The sequence below is a fragment of the Gallus gallus genome, chromosome 4, assembly GCF_016699485.2.
Source record: "Gallus gallus isolate bGalGal1 chromosome 4, bGalGal1.mat.broiler.GRCg7b, whole genome shotgun sequence".
NCBI classification, from domain to species: Eukaryota; Metazoa; Chordata; class Aves; order Galliformes; family Phasianidae; genus Gallus; species Gallus gallus.
Genome location: NC_052535.1, coordinates 47,870,929 through 47,887,874, shown reverse-complemented (window position 1 = coordinate 47,887,874; position 16,946 = coordinate 47,870,929). Strand labels below are relative to the sequence as shown.

The following is a 16,946-nucleotide window of genomic DNA, read 5'->3' as shown; positions in this document are numbered from 1 at the left end:
CTTGAACCAACCAAAGAGTCTGGAGGATAGGCTGTGCCCCGGTGCTCACTGCTCCTGTGGTGAGCACAGCTCCGAGCTTGTACCAAGCTGTGGGGCTTGCTGGAACAAATGGCAATTTCTGTGGGTTCCCCACTTTTTAATCAGTAGGAATCACTGCAGAGTAAACAGATTTGTTTTGATATCAGACATTATCTGAAGGGTACTTCACAGGCTGTCTCTGAGAGCTCTACCGTACAGCCGTCTCTGTAATAATAGCAGCTCCAGGAGGAAAATGCCTGCTTGCAGGGGCATGGGTCAGGAGAGGCAGCCACATACTGCTTGGGGTGAAGCAGACACATGCAAGAACACTCAGGGAACGATTCAGGTAACAGGCTCCCTTAAAATCCAGGGAGAGGTTAAGGTAGGCCAGACATACTCTGGAAGAGAATTACAGCCGTTTGTAAGGGTAAATCACTTCACCCCATCTCCTGTCCATCCAATGGCCAGCAAATCCCTGCTGCAGCAAATCTCACACAGAAAGTGCTACCAGGAAAGTGCTGGGGGTAGTATCAGAAACTATTCACATTTATCTCTCAGCTTGGCTATTTTTGCTGCTCTTTGAAAAGGACGATATTTACTCCTTTCCTCGTAGCTCATCACTTTGTTCTAGGCAGTGGGATGCCCTTTCTCCTTTCATTTCTATATTGCTTTGTATCAGAACAGCTAAAAATGTTTGGGTGTATACTGTATGTTGGGGAAAAGAACCCAAAATCCCACCTATTGGATATGAAGCACTCTTTAAAACCACATAATCCTTTCACCTGCATGTATGAATGGCAGCAATCAGGAACCTGCTGAGATGGAGGCTGTGGGAAGGCAGAGCCCAGGTGCGTGCAGGGCTGGGAAGGCACAGCATCAATGTACTATGTCATTTATCTATGGGGGAGAGCCTTGCTAACAGGGCTGCCAAGCTTGAAAAACATACAGCCCTTCCTCTCCAGAGAGAAAACAAGGGGGAAAGCTCCTTTTATCCTCCATAAACTTGGCCCAGCTAATTAAGTTGTTGACCCCTCATCCCCCAAAACCCATTTATCAGTGGAGGTTAACAGAGACTCGTGCCTGCTGAAAGGCAAAGCCTTTGCTGCAACTAGGACACAAAGCCTCCAAAGCACAGGCATTTGCTCTTGCATTGAGCTTTCCTGCCACAGGGACCTGAACTAAATTTTGCACAAGATGCCTTGGGGGGAGGTGGGAGAAGACAGTATGAAAACAGCTTCATTATAACCATAATTTACCCATGGAGCATCATGCTGCTGGAAATAACCTTTCTGAAGTTGTAACAGTACATACATTTGATTATAAGCAGCAATGGAAGACACTGGGTCATCCATATGTGTTCAGAACAATGCAGCATTGCTTTTCTGCACCAGAACTCTATGTTTAACGTGCTGTCCTGCCAGTGTGAGTGAGGCACGTACGGCACCGAGGGAAGCCATAAATATTCAATGCTTTAAGACCAAAAAGAAAGAAAAAAGGGAAAGGCAGCTGTAGGCTCTCACTATATTCATTCTTGTCACCAGGATGCAACGATTTGCCCATTAAACAAAAGTGGATGCTTCTTCTCTTTGGGCATAAGATTGCTTTTATGGGATGTGGGATTCAGGCCTCATCCATAACGTGGCCATGCATACCAGCTGGGAGGCTGTGCAGCTCTGCTCCTGCATTTCAGTTGTTGCTTTGGGTTTAAGCAGCACTGTCAAAAAGCAAGCATTTGCTTCCAGCACATAATAACTGCTCTGGGTTTACCAATATATATATATTTTATTATCGAGGTTTTAGTTTGGGTTTTTACATGTGTACAGAGTATTTAAGGAGTAGAAACATAAGAAAAGAAGTGAGGGAGGGGGAAAATCAAAAAGACAGCAAGTAGTTAGGAAGCTGAGTTGTTTTGTTGGCATTGTGCTGGAGGAGACTATCACCGTCTGGAGTACCAAATACAACAAACCATAACCACCTGTTAAGAGCTATTCTGGTGTGGAAGGGGAAGATTTCCAAGTTCTGGCTATACTGAATAGCCTCAATATTTCAGTGTTAATCCAACCATATCCTGTGAACTGGGAAAACATGTCACCAGCTGTACGACCCCACACATCCCCAGGACATGCTGCCCCACTGAGTGCTCATCTAGCCCCGGCTCAACGCCCAGCAGGAAAAACCGGCTGCGGACTGAGTGCTTCCCCGTCCTGGGCCCGTAGCCCCACTTGCTTTTGCTGCAAGTATCCCTGCCCAGGATGCCCACTGACAATGTGGCTGCTGCCTTCTCTGGCAGCATTAATCACTCATTTTACCTGCTTTCAGCTTTGTGCTGCAGGATGTTCTCAGCTCCGCTACCAGAGAACCTGTGCCAACATGACGCTTAGAGAATGTTCATGAGCACAGACTATTTAAACCCTAAAATATTCATTGAATAAAATTTGCATAGAGTCTAGCTGAATGCAGCAGGTAGCTAAAAATAAAGAACTTTTCAAATGGAAGTTAGAGATCAGATTGAGACAGATGACCAAGCCACTGCTCTTAGGCTCTCCTGAGACAGCTTTTAATAAGACGAGCTATCCTTTCATTCCTGTTGTGCAGGCAAGTCTGCAGGGTATTATATTCTTTATGAACTGTCAAGATCAAGAGTGTGTGAGGGCAACAGGGACACAGGCAGGGACATAAGGACCCTTATCACTCAGATTTCAGGGAATTAAATGCAACCACTAGGAGGAAAAGAGCAGCACCGTAGTAAGCAATATTGCCTATGTGGTGTTTCCAAAGCTGTGATGAACATCCTAAACTTCTAGCCTACATAGTCTTGTAGTCTTTCTCGTCATGTCTCGTCTCTCCTTCTCAAGTTTTGGGGAGATCTTTACAGTCTCATGCAGCTTGTGCCTTATGGCTTTTGCAGAAAATGAGCAGCACTGCCCTTTGGAGCCTAAGTGTCCCTAAGCAGTAGGAAACTTAGTGTTAGCCCAGCGTACTGGTGCATCCAGTAGCTATGGGGCAATCCAACATCTGATACGAGATTACACAAAGAAAGTAACCTTGCTTATGTGCAGGTTAGAGGGAAAATGGGAGAAAGAGATCTGCTACTTGCAAAATGTCCCAGGATGATGGGACATTGCATGCAATGCTCAGTGCTCACCTCGCAGCCTTGCACATCTCCATTTTCCTTTCCCACCCGCAAGCAAGACTTTCACAAGAAAGGATGACTCAAGCTATGCATTGTCATTGGAAATCCTCACTCCATACATGCCCATCCCCAACCAACATCTCCTTAAAGTGGTCCCATGCTTCCAGCAGGGAAGGTCGGTATAAAAGATTGATGGCTCCGCAGGACCAAGAATTTCTTTTTTGCCTCTACTCTGTTTTCCATGGAAAGTTAGATGCTTATTGCAGTCAAATGAAGCTTCAATATTCTCTAAATGTAAGTCCTTTTTTTTTCTTTTTCTTTTTTTTTTTCCCTTTCTTTCTTTTAACAAAGCTCTAAAAAAGAAGATACCTCTGATACAGGGCTGTTTGCCCACTTCAGCCCAGCTGGCAAAGTTGTGTGCTCCAATCATAGGTACGGGATTTAATACCATAATTGTTACTGCCTCTTCGTCAAGCATCATGTGTACCACACGCTGTTCTCTTGCATCTCCCTGCCTTTGTTCAGCATTAAGAAATGTCTCAAGTTCTGCAGTTCTACCTCCCACTCCGACAGCATTTTAGGCTTCAAGGGCTTTAGCCAAGTTTCACGTGCTGCAGTCTGCACAAAAGACACCGCTGTATTGCCAGTCACATAACACTTACGTCTATTGAGTTACTTATCAACAAGCAGAAACCTTCACCATGCCAATTATCAACTATCTGACATGATAAGAAAGTGTTTCAAAGAGGAAAAGATGAAAAAGAGATTACCTCCATCTTGCTCCCTTCCTCCCCAAACCAAATGACAGTCTTAAAACATATTTGGCTCGGTGTAATTAATGATACCTATTTCCCCTCTGTTTTGTGATTCAGCTGTTTCCGAATTTGTAAGAAGCACCAGCAGTGAACCCTGTGGTGCCAGCTCAGCCTGGGGATGGAAATAATCAGCTTGAAAATAAACAGTGGTTTTTGCAATCAAAGTGCTAATAGGCATGGTAGCTGGAGGACAGAACCTCTTGCGAGAAGGGATGAAGAAGGGGAAAAAATCCTGTTTCCTGCTGAATCAGAAATACATGGGAAGGGGCTAGGTGAGAACGACCATTTGGATTGAAGAAAGCCAAAGATACTTAGTAGGACACAGTCACCTCATAGCAAATCCACTACTGGTTTGTTCTTGCAGTTTCAGGCACGCTGCACTGATCACCCGCCTCCCATTTTAACATAGCAATATTTGCTACAGTGGATCTCACCCTCTGTAGGAGTTTAATCCCACCAAATCCTTGGAAAATCACTTTTTGGAGACTAATATGGTAGAAGAGCATTAACTTTCTCCAAAACAGAGGTACTTCAAGACCTCACAGCCTCAATTGGACTGCAGCAAAGATTGGTTTGGCTATAGAATCTGAACAGTTGTGTGCATGAATCTACCACTTGCCTCCCAGCTCAGTCCCTGCTGGCACAGAAAATAAAACCACACAAGGAGGCAGCAAGTTAGAAGCCAGTGGGGCATCAGTATCAAGAGCAAGGGCACAGCCGGTGGCTGTTCTGCTGTGATTCCCAAACTCCTGGTGGGAAAGGCCAAAATCTAGACCTGGCAGGAGGCACAGCCTGGTCAGAAATGAGGTCTCCTTCCCAAGGCATTTTGGCCTGAGCTGTTGGCTGCAGGAACACCTCAGGTGGCTCAGGACAGCCCTTGCACAGACCCAGTTGCTCTGGAGGGACCTGAAAAGGGGTTGGGCTACTGGGAAGCGCAGTGGGGTTCCTGGCACAATGTTGCCCAGGCTGGCAATAGAACCTTTGGCAAAGGATAGGTCTGCATATGTCTGGAGCAAGAAAATAAAGAGACAGCAAACAATGACTGAGGCCTAACGGGGACTTGTTTTACTCTTTGACATGCTACCAGCGGTATTTAATCTCAGAAGAATCAAAAGTAAAAAATAAAAAATTAAAAATTAAAAAATCATTACAATGATTAAAAAGACACATGAAATACTATGCTCAAATCATCTGCATGTCATTTTCTGGTTTACACAGTAGGCACAAAACAGACCTAGGATAACCTGCAAGAAATGTGGTTCAGCTTTGTTCTCATCCAGAAACAAGTGCTGCTAGCCTGACACTTCTACTCAGCTGTAGCTGGGTAACATTTGTGCTTAAATTGCTCAGCCAGGCCTCCTCTCTTTGGCACTGCTCACCCATACCCTAAAGGAGTTGGAAACTCATACTGAAGACAGCAATGGAGAAAGGAACAACAGAGAAGAGCGATTAATTGTACAGTACATACATACAGTGTCTTCTAAATTGTGATCAGTTGTTTATTGGTTGGCAAACAAGCTTCACTTTTACAACAAATATTAGTAATGAGGTCATTCAACTGCTGAGACCATACAAAATGATCATAAATTAAAAATAAAAAGGAAAAAAAAATTGAAAAAGAAAAAAAAAGAAGAAATTATACTCCGTGCTGCTAATTTACCTCTGGAAAGCCTATGTTACTTAAAATCGTGTCAAATAAATAAATTTCCTGTTAGGCAAAATAATGAACAGAAGACTTATTTTTTTTTTTCTTTAAAAATCACTGCAAAAGTACTTTTTAGATCACTACGCATCAATCAATTTTCTTCTTAACCACTGCAGTACAAGTGCCTAAACGGGGACCGGACGGGGCCATAAAGGCCCTTAGCTCCTATGGGGAAATCGCCGTCTCATGCAGAAGCCCCGCTACAACTACAAAAACCTCTTGGCTTCTAGATGCGAACCTACGGCCTGGGTGAGGGGCTGCTTGCCAAAGATGCTTCACAGGATTCTTGTTACGATCGGTTGTGCACTGTAAACATAAAGTTTGCCCTGCTCTATTCTGCAAAAAGTCTGCCGGCCATGTGGCGGCTTGAGAAAGATACACGATGAGGAAAGAAAAGACTCCCTTGGTTGGAAAGAAACTGCCATCGCGTTCCTAAAAATGGTCCTTAGAAAGTGGTGTTCGCTTTTCTGCCCAGTGAGACTTTTTACCAGGATGGGAGGGATGGAGGGGAGAGGCAAAAGGAAAGAAAAGAAAAACAGGAGTTATGAAAAACCTTGCTCCTACTGGTAGACAAACTTACAAGACCAGCACAACAGAAAAGTTCTTATTTTTTTTCCACTACATTAACAGGGACGCAAGTTCTGGAGGAACAGAAAGCAGACTATATGTGCAATGCTAGTATCTGTACATTACATAGAAATTGTTCGGTTCTCTTTTTCTGCCATTAGTTTTGATCGTCAGTTAATACAGCAAAACATAAAATATGCCTTTAGCATATAATTCTAGGATTCCCTTTCATATCATTAATTTTTGTTTTGGTTGCTCCCGCAGCGAAGGGCGCTGCGATCAAACCGAGTTGTGAGTGACCAAACCCCGTTGCACGATCCGGATTTGTAACAGACAGTTTGCTAGCTTGTTTGTTTTGTGCAGCACTCCCACCTAGATGCGTCATCGCTACTAGTTTCAAATGCACATTTTTGGCCTTTTTTTTTTCCTTTGCTTTTTTTTTTCTTTCTTAAATCAGGTCCTCAGTATTAATAGCAACACAGCATCAAGGATCGTTTAAACAAATACAGCATAACTTGAGAAGGCCACGAAGTGTGCCGTTATCTGTCCTATCTCTTTCATTAACATAATGAAGTCTGTCTGAAGGGAGGGAGGATGGGGAGGGACTGGGGGGAGGGAGGGGGCAGCAGTTCCTGTTCTCTCCGGGCTGGCCTAAAAATTCCAGTAAAAAAAGTCTGAGAGTTTCATTTCGCTTAGAACAGCATGAAGATTTAGGAGTACACACAATATTACCACTGCTTGTATTAACTCAGAACAGTAAACCGAGCGTTACGGAGGGGCCGTGGGTGTCCATTTGCTTCATTTTTGCTTAACCTTCTATAGACTAGTGACCAAATGAGCGGGTCCTTTCGCACTGCCGTCCGGGGAGGTTCCCTCTTTGTTCGGCGGGACTATAAAGCCGTCGCTGCTGCCTCGGCCTAGCTGGTAGTACGTGTGTAGCTGATGGACGTGGTTCCTGGAGCCGAGGTTGGGCATGCTCTTGTAGTAAACATCATCGGCGTCGCCGCTTTTTGCCGGCGGGGGGTCGGTCTGGGTGCTGGCGGCAACGCTTTCCGCCACGGGCATGCCAGCCAGTGCGGGCATACTGGTGTACAGAGAATCCCTGTTGGGTGACTGGAGGTCATCCGTGTGCTCGTTGGTCAGCAAGGGGAAAAAGCTCTCGCTGTTGTCCTGTGGGATGCGCCGCCGGCTGTAGAGGTGGGGCTGGGGGCCATCGGCCGAGTACACACGGGGGGGCAGCAGCGGGGCGTCTGACTCCTCGTGGATGAGCTCCAGGCCCAGGCTCTCCTCGTGGGTGAAGGAGGTGGCGTCGTCCAGCACGATGGCATCGTCCTCGCTCCCGCCGCCCACGCTGTTGACGAGTTTGTTCATCAGGTTGCGGCTCTGCTCGCTGGAGCGCTCATGGTTGTTCAGGTAGGAGGGGATGTAGTTGGAGGTGAGTTCCTTCAGGATCTTTTTCTCGAGGGCATTCTCGGTGTGGTTGTACCCGCGGTCGAGGATTTGCACGCAGTTGCTGAGGTACTCGCCGCTGGCGATGCTGTAGCTGTTGCCGTGATTACCATTCAGTGGTAGAGTATCCGTGACACTTGTATCCCTGGCATTGTTCAGAAGCCCCTCTGAAAAACATTACACAAGAGAGGGTGACTTGTACAAACAGGACATTCACGCGGGATGTGCACACTCACACCCTTCCTAGGCTGCCGCAGGGTTGGGGGGAAACGAGCAGCGTGCCATCTCAGCACTGGGGAGAGTGCTTCGGCCCAGGTGTGAGGGTGTGGCTCCGCTTCGCTGGCTTAAGGCCTCGCTGCCGTCTTAGGGCCTCGCTGCTGAAAAACAGAGGGCAACAGCTAGCAGAAGGGAATAATCTCTCCCTGACAGTATTTCCTATGGCTGTTGTGCACTGCTGCTTCCAGAGGCTCTGGGATTTTCTCTACATGTTCCCTGGGAGCTGAATGATACGTGAGCCTTAGCTGGGCCGAAATGCCCTTGCTGCAGGGCTTTGGCAATTCACCCCAGCTGAGAAGTATTTGCTGTGTAGGTTAATCATCAGCCAAACTTCACTTGGGACTGTATCCTTACTAGCTTTGGAGAGGGAAAATAAATCTGCACTCCCTATCAGAGGAAAGACATGAGTGCTAAAGGCAAGATTTGTGAATAGCTTGTGCAGCCAGCATAGGGCCACAAAGTGCTTCCTGTCCAAAGCATTTTTGGAACAAGGCTAAATGTCCTACCCCTCCTGGCCCAAGGGCACGGCCAAAATTATTTACTTGATCTTGCTCAGGTGGGAGTTTCCTAATGCAATCGGTACTGGGGACAGCTGTAGTAGGGTCTTGCACAGCCTTTAAAAATACCTTCCTTCTCCCTTTCTAAGTGAAAGCAGAGGACTCAGTGGAAGGTAGAGCAAGTACCGTCACTGCCATAGTATGGCAGACATGGTGGGGCACACACTGGGGTTGTGAGGATGCTCCTGGGCCTTTCTTGCCAACCTTCTTCCCTGCCTGCTGTGTTTGAAGAGGCAGCCCAGGGAAATTCAGTTGCCTGGCTTACACAAAGAATGTATATATGCACAGACAGCTGCATAAATGAGACCTCTGAATTTCAGCAATGAACTGGCCTGCTTGCTACTGTACCACTGACTGCTGTCTCATCTTTGCTGGTCTGTCAACACAGCCAGCACAAGGCAGGGGCTTGATGCCATCCTTACTTTATGGGGTATGGTGGAGCAGGTAGGCAAGGGAGAAGAAACCTAGGCCACAGGCAGGTTAAGCTGCCACACATTGGTTTTCTTTTTTTTTTTTTTTTTGGATTATGGCCTCCCCAGAGCAAAGACAGACATGGGAAAGCATAAGATCCCACATCGACCTTTCAGCTAAGGGCTGCGGGTGTTGCCGAAAAATCACAAGCAACTCCCAGCAAGCAGCAGTGGATTAGAAGAGCCATTAGCCGACAATTTAACAGTTGCTCTTACCATGCTTGGTACATGGCATGTGTACCTTCTGAAAATACAGGATTCGGTCTATATCTGCGATGTCGTAGTTGTGCATGACAACGGCTGGAAAGTGCTAGTGCAGGCTTTCATTCTTTCTTTTGAGTGAAATGCCCAAGTGTGTCTGTTGTCTTTTAGGTTTCTGAAGCTTGGAAGGTGATGCCATATCCTGGGTTTCCAAACAAACAAGGGAGCTATGCGAAAAGTCAACTAGCCATCACAGACATAGAGCAAAGCCACTTATTTTCATGTTGGAAGCTCTCCAAATGAGCCATGATGTCTGGGAAGAAATGGGAAGTGAGCATTTTAGGGGAGGATCGTATGCAATGGGTGATGGACACGACAGCATCTGTCTGATAGCTGAGTGCCGTATGCATTGAGGCACCAAGCAATGCTTCCGCTGCCAATGCATAGAGCCAGAGGCTGCGAGGGTTCAGAGGGAAATAAATGAAGGCATCACACATGAAAACAGAGTGGGGTCTGTAATGAAACGAGCCATATAAAAATGCCATGACCTTGCAAATCATAAGGTGAAGTTTAAAAGAATTGCACGCACAGCTAAATGAGAAACTAGTTTGGGTAAATGATATCACAAAAATGGGAAATAAACAAGGAAAGCATAATCTAATCTTAACTATATATATATATGCACACATACATATATATATACACACACATACACACGCATACACGGATATATACATATGTATATTCATATGCTTTAGATTCTTTTGATTTCAAAACTGTGAGATGAATTTCCTTTATTAACTACATCATCTATATGTGATGCAATAAAAGTGAACTAAAAAAAATTACATTTGATATGCAATGTTTAGCTTTACTCCCATACTTGTCTCTCTGTAGGGCTCTAAACGACAGCATGAAGAAAAGGAAAGAAAAAACAACAAGTAAGCTTACAGCGACAGTAGGAGAAACATGAGTAAAAAGCAAATTGATGATGTGCAGAAAAGAGAGTTAACGGAAATAATTTTCACTGCCCAGAGTACATGAATTTGTTACATGGTTTATTTCAGGTTAAAAATATTGACATTTTAGACAGAAAAGTATTTTACCCGCAATATCAATGGACTACAGTTTTATTGAAAATATAATCACATTTAAAACTTTATCCAATGCCATTATAAATGTTCAGCGTGCAATACATCAAGAAATAATCCCTGGAAATTTTAAGAGAAGTCTAAAGCTGGCAATGGTCATGCTTGAAAAGACAGGCACTGTCAATGTCATTTCCAGAGTCTTAAAATGAATGGCTTTACTTACTGTTAGTTCTAATAACCCCTGGCAGTTGAAACTGAAATCCATTTCCTTGCTAAACTGTTTTGCTGTCCATCCTTTGCAACAGTGCTTTGCAAGAGTACGACTTAGCTCATCATGGGGCCGTTGGCATTTAAAAAAACTTTTGCAAGGAAGCGTTTCCTTTCTGTTCTTTTTATAACCAAACACATGGAAAATTACATGGACTTTGCAAGCAAATGTGAGAGAAATAGTAGTTCGAATAATGGCATCTCTAAATGAAGCTGTTGAGAAGGAAGGGTTAAAAAAAAAAGCAGAGCCAGAGATGAAGATGAAGAGCCATTGTTAACTGTCAGCTTCTCACTTTGCATTGGTCTGTGGCACGCTGTTATTTAAGCAGAGCTTGTTACGTGATTTCCTTCTTCTCTTAAACTTATCAATCACAAAAGCAGTTAGGCCATTTTGAGACACTTATGCATCCAAGAGACCAAGTGAGTACACATCCATCAGATACAAAGGGCAGTGAACGCTTCGCACGTGCCGCGGGGTGCCAGGCTCCTCACCTACCATGTCCTCCTCCTTTTACACTCTCTCCTGTGAAGGAATTGGTTTTGTCACTAGTACATGGCCTCTGGCCTGTTGGGTTCTCATTCCCAGCCTCTTTACAATGCTTTTTAGGGCTCCCAGCCCCTGCTGAGACGGGGCAGCTTCAGCTTGAGCAGAGAAGGTATTTTAAAGCACGGAACTGGAGAGGAGGAAGGAATGGGTAGGCTGCCCCAGACTCCACATTTATCCTCTTTATAGTGTCCTGTCTCTGTCAATGGCCAACACTAGATGTGGCAGATGACGGTGCAAGAAAATCATGTGGAATGAGTTAGTAGGGCAACGTTAGCTAGCATGCCTTCCCTGCACACCAATCCTGGCCAAAGCACACTTGTAGATGGTGACAGCATCTACTTTTATAATGTGTTGTGATTGCTTTAGCCAGGTTGCTGGTGCAGCGCCTTTAAAGCGCAAAGAACCCAAACGGGTTTTGCTAAGTTTCCTTTCCACTGCTGGTTCTCCTAATATGCACACATTGTAACAGAATGCTTTGTCCCAGGATAACAGCCAGTTTAAAAAGCAAAAGTTATACCACTTTCTTTGATCATTAATTAACTTGCAGCCTCCTGAATATAATGGGTTGCATTCTGCTGCCTCTGAAGTCAATGGCAAAGCTCCAGTGGCTTAAATGGGATCAGTAGTGGTCACACTCTCTTTAATCTCCTAGGGATGTAGGCTGGGCAACTTTCTCTGTCATCCATCTTACTGTGTTGCACTGAATAGCACGTTCAAATCAATAACGCTATTTGTCTGTAATAATGTACTGTTAACTCAGGTATTTGTATCAGAATCCAGTCTCATAAACTAGAAGAACATAAGATTATTAAAATGCATGTAAAACCTTTTGTCACATTTCCGCTCAAATCACTTGTCCATTTGAGACACCCAGACCTGAACCTCAGGATGCCTTAAGTTAGATACTGACCCAGCATTACCTGCTGCCACTTGATTTCAAAGTCCCTCAAATCTCAATATTATCATGCAAGAAGACATATAGAATATCAACGCTTGTTTTGACATTTGTGGTACACTAAAGATCTTAAAATTCAGAGCATTTCATACTTAACAGTAGCCCCTTTTTAAAAGACATTAGTGGAAGCAAATTTATTGCACAATGTTAGCATAGCTTAAGAAATCTGTGAACAACAAAAAGGTCAAACACATGTTTCCTTGTGGATTGAATGAAAATACCCTATTGATACAGTTCAATATCTGTCTGTTATAAACAATGCACTGCTATTTAGCACAATGGGGGTTTTACTGCTTGCATTATAACCATCATTACTCTCCCTTCCTTAGGGATTCTTTATGGGAAATGGGCTCCTTCATTGGAGGGGAGAGGTGAAAGAGTGCTAACCCCTCAGGATGTGGTAGAGCAGGACGGAGCCGGAAAGCTCCACACCTCAGCTGCTCTTCTGTCCTGGTCAAACACCTCTGCCCGGCGCGGGCAGCAGCACCAGGACAGCAGCCTACAAATACCTCCTGCCCCCACAGCTGGAGCAGAGACACACACACTGGGGATAAGAGACTGACCACGCAGTGGGAGCCTCAGCTGGATACGACTGACTCTACCTGCTCACTTCTCGTTCCCAGAACAACGTGCCAAGAGCTCTGAGCTTCCCTACACCGTTTTCCATTCTTTCTTTCTTTTTACTTTCTAATAGCATATACAAAATGTATTAATGCAAACGGCAAAACATTTCATCCAATGTCTAAACTCTGCTCTTTGGAGCTCACTTATGCTACTTCCTTCAGCTGTCATTTTTTTCCTACAGATCAAGGGCGTTTTCGCTTTGTTTGGCATTTTTTTCTTGTGCAACCCCCAGAAGACATACTGGTGTGCTGCTGACCACACTTCTCTCTGCCATTTCAAACAAGAGCAGCTTTGGTGTCAAAGGCCATTTTAGCTTCACTTACCTTCAGAGGTGTTCCTGCTTCTGAAATGAATGGTTTAACAAGGAAATGTGCTGACAACAAAGAGAGGAATGGATACATCTGACAAAACACGCACACAAGACCAAAACAATACAAAAGCAAGGGGATTAAAAAAAATCAAAATCAAAACCACTGTGAATGCTTTGAGTAGAACTGATGAGTGTCTCTCAAAGTGAACTTGATTGCTCATGGAAAAAAGCCTACAGAAAATGGAAAAATGCACTGAAATGAAAGGGAGGATCGTTTTTGTGCCCAGCTCCAAAAAACAAAGTGTGTGTGTGAGGGAGGGGGGGGGAGAGAAGGAAAGAAGAAAAAAAGAAAGAAATGGGCAAAAATAAGCCACAGAAAATGGAATTCTCACTAGAAAAATTAGAGAGAAACTCCAGCACACCTTGTGCGTTGTACATGCTGACAGAAGGGTTGTTATAGACCGCCGATTCCCCGAGCAATGTATTATAAGGGTTGTTAGTGCCATGAGGACGAAGCAGAGCATTGGTTATAAGATGATTAGCCATGGCTCCTGGAGCAGCCCGATAGGAAGACAGAGAAAAAACAAAAAAGGTCAATCAGGCAAATGTGGCATAAAAAAAAGGGAAAAAGAACATTCAGAATGACAACAGTTGAATTAGTCCTGATTACAAGCAGCCAGCTAATTAGACTTGAGAACTGTATGCCACTAAAGCAGCACAGATGTTACTGACAATGCACAAATCCAAACTGATGCAAAAGAAAATGGATCAGAAAGCAGATAAGCTACATTTATGGTGGTTCCCCAGTCGCTCGGAGTGTAAGCAAGGCTATGCCCACATGCTCGCTACAAATAAACAAAGGAAGATGGCAGCCTACACAATGGCGGGGGGGTGGGGGGGAACTCTCCAAAAAGTGCCAAATGAAGAAGAAAAAACAAAAAAGACTAACATAAAACAGCACATTCAGTTCCCGCTATGGCCTAGGATCTCTCTTACTGGTCCTTTGAAATGTATTTGAAAAAGCATAATTAAAAAGAAACTATGGAAAACGCAACCTCTCCAAAGGCCCTGAGCACTTATTGGAGAGCTCTGCTCTGGCCACCAGTTTCCTGTATCGAAGAGGATGAGTTCACTGCAGCTCCTGCTCTCAGAGGCTGTCCAGTGCCTCTTTGGGCCAGCAGGTGTTGCTCTTGGGAATGAGAGCAGACTATGGGAACGTATGCTTGGAGAATCCCTGTTTTCCAAGGAAACATCTTTTTGCCCTCCTTCTTGTCATTTCTGAGCACGCAGCCAGCAGTCAGTCTCCCCCTTAGATTTGCCCCTTAGAGCTGCAGGCTCTGCTTTTCAAGATCATCACAACTTAGCAGGTGGCTGCCAAGACCCACTTTGTTTCCCACTGCAGGCATCAATCCCCAGTGCAAAGCTTCTTCCCCCCTCCTCCTGTTGACATGCAGGACCAAAAAACCATAAAACCCTTGTCCCATTAAATCTCCCCTGGGATCCAGAGAGGCAGCTGACTCAAAAACTCATCCCTAGGCAATTCCCACTCTCATCGCAGGAATACTCAAAGGCACAAAGTAATTTTCATTTACTTCCTGGGCTAAAACATTAGAACAAACCCTTCCTACTAGGAAAACAAGTCTTTGATGGGGCAACTCCAAGGCTATCAGCAGGTAAAGAGAAAGGAAAGGAGCAGAGAAAACAGACCACCACCTTTTCCCCAGCCCAATTCTCTTCCAGGGCACCAAAACCTCCATTCCAGACCCCTGCATCCCAGCTTGGCCCCTTGCTGGAGCAGTAGGGTTACCTGGCTGTCACCATCTGCTGCCTAAACCCAAACAAGTGACTGGAAAGTAAATTCCTCAACACGAGCCACTCTGGCAGGGTCACCTCTGCCACCTATGGGGTGCGGAGTCCACCGTCTGCCTCTCTTGGGGGTGGAGGTGGCCCTGTGTCATGGTGGAGGTGGTCTTTGCAAGATGTTGATGTTTTGGGTACAAACTCTTCTCTGCAACTAATTACCCGGCTTCTGCTTTCTTTCTTTCCTTCATTTTCTTTTGGATGCTGTTACTGAGGATATACAAGCCCCAGGTCCATTTCTTAGAAGCAAGCTCTGTGAAAGCTCACGCCAATAGAGCATTTAAAGAAAGCAAAATCTGTCCTGCCTCTCCTTTATGCTTCCCCAGCCCTTCCTGTCATGAGGCGAATGGCATTAGCAGGTCACTCGGCCTTTTGAGCGCAGAACAAGGTAGAAGGAGGCACTGTATGAGGGCTGCATGCCAGGGAGGCTCCTTGATACATGCAGCTGCAAAAAATACTGGTTTCTCTCACCTGATGTTTTGGCTATACTGATGTAAAGCAAGATGAACTGTTGTGTTTGGAAATAAGGAAACAAAGCTGTCTCCTGTAAAAAAACATTATATGAACACTTAACTAAGCAACCTTGAATATAACTCATTGTCAAATGAGTCAATCCTTTTGTTCTGGTGATGCATTTATCCATTAATATCACATATTGGACTGAGGATGAGGACTGTAGGAACAACTTCTCATCTTGCACTGGTTTTATACCAGTGTGACTACTAAGGCCATTAAAGTAGTCTCTCCTTTTATACCACTTCCAAACAAGCTGGGCGGTAAAAGACTCAAAGAGGGACTCACTTTTATACAAGTAACAGGAAAGTCCAGAGTTAACGCCAGTCACAAATTCAGAAGTGACATAATCCTCCCATTTGAGATTTAACCCAATCTCCAAGTTGGCTGCTATGAGATTTGATATGGAGAGGAAGGCTGGACCTGCCCCACGGCTTTGAACACTTTTGCTCAAGGTGTCTTTCAATGGCAACTGCAAAAAGAAGCATCTCACACGATGTGTTGCTGGCCTGATTTTCTCTAACACATCAGGTTCCCACAACAAAGACAGCGATGCTTTTCCCAGATTTGTACCCTGCCCGTCGCAATGGATGAGCTGATCCCACTGCAGCTTGAGCTTGGAATGCGCACGACAAGAGACAAAAAGGGACAGATCTGTGTCAGTACACAGCACCTGCCTTGCCTACATGCACTGCAGGGGTTCCCTGCTGCCTGGTGGGTTCTGAAACAAGCTAAATTCATATCAACCTGGTCCTTCTGGACAGTTATGAACTAGATAGTTTCTGGAAACTTTTAAAGCAGATCTGTGATTCTGACTGCAAACACTACGAAAAGTGGAAAACTCAGAATAAGTCAGTCATTTTCAATTCCTCAGGTGTGCACAAGTGGAGGCTTGGTGTAACAAAACAGCCACCCATTCCTGTCTGCAGACACTAAGCCAAAATACCACATCTTCTGCTTTCCTCTCCCTTTATCTGTGAGGGTGTTAAGATTTTTTAATTTACTGATCTAAATGTCACTTTTGAAGTCAGTTCTGAGTAATTCCCGTGGTACAAAGCCAAAGTAAATCCACTGATATCTCTTTCTGATACCTTTCAATATTTTGGGCACTGAGCAGGAGGTTCCCATCAGGGTGGGCTGCCTTTAGCGAACTTCACTCTTTGTGCGGGTCATGGAAAATGCAACCTCTGGCATCTTAGAAAGAAAATTATATATACCTTGTATTCATTAATCTGGGGTCTTGTTTCTCCTTAGCTGCTTTAAAGCTGCAACATTCCCTGCCTCAAAGGATTGAGTGAGAAGAAATGCATTCAGGCTCCGAAGAGCCTAAAGTTAAAGCTTAAGATAAAACAATAACACAACAGCCAAATCCCCATTATTGAGTTTCTCCTTCCCAGGAGGGAGAAAGAAAAAGGTATTGCGAGCCATACATTTAAGTATCATCCTGCCATTTTCATAACACTTTATCATTGCTATAGCAACCACCAGGGCTACTAGGAAAAGCAGATTAAGTCTGCTGATGAGGTACGAGCAAAAGAAGCAGGTGGGCTACCCATGAAAATGGCCATGGTAATAAACAGCTAGCGAA

General features: G+C 44.7%; 1 protein-coding gene across 29 annotated transcripts in view; it reads right to left on the bottom strand.

The window, feature by feature from the left end:
- Positions 1-16,946, bottom strand: part of ADGRL3 (adhesion G protein-coupled receptor L3) — a 493,084-nt gene that overhangs the window by 2,651 nt on the left and 473,487 nt on the right. For 9 of the 29 annotated variants that reach the window (XM_015276457.4, XM_040699438.2, XM_040699439.2 and 6 more), the window contains one exon: positions 1,781-7,854. The exons of 3 other annotated variants lie outside the window; for them this stretch is intronic. In XM_015276457.4, coding sequence (XP_015131943.2) covers positions 7,055-7,854 — 800 coding nt within the window. In that variant the 3' untranslated portion in view covers positions 1,781-7,054. Of the gene's footprint in view, positions 1-1,780; positions 7,855-10,040; positions 10,093-10,232; positions 11,073-13,407; positions 13,537-16,946 lie in introns of those variants that run through there. 17 more of the 29 variants (XM_046940489.1, XM_015276454.4, XM_015276451.4 and 14 more) reach the window with 7 other exon arrangements.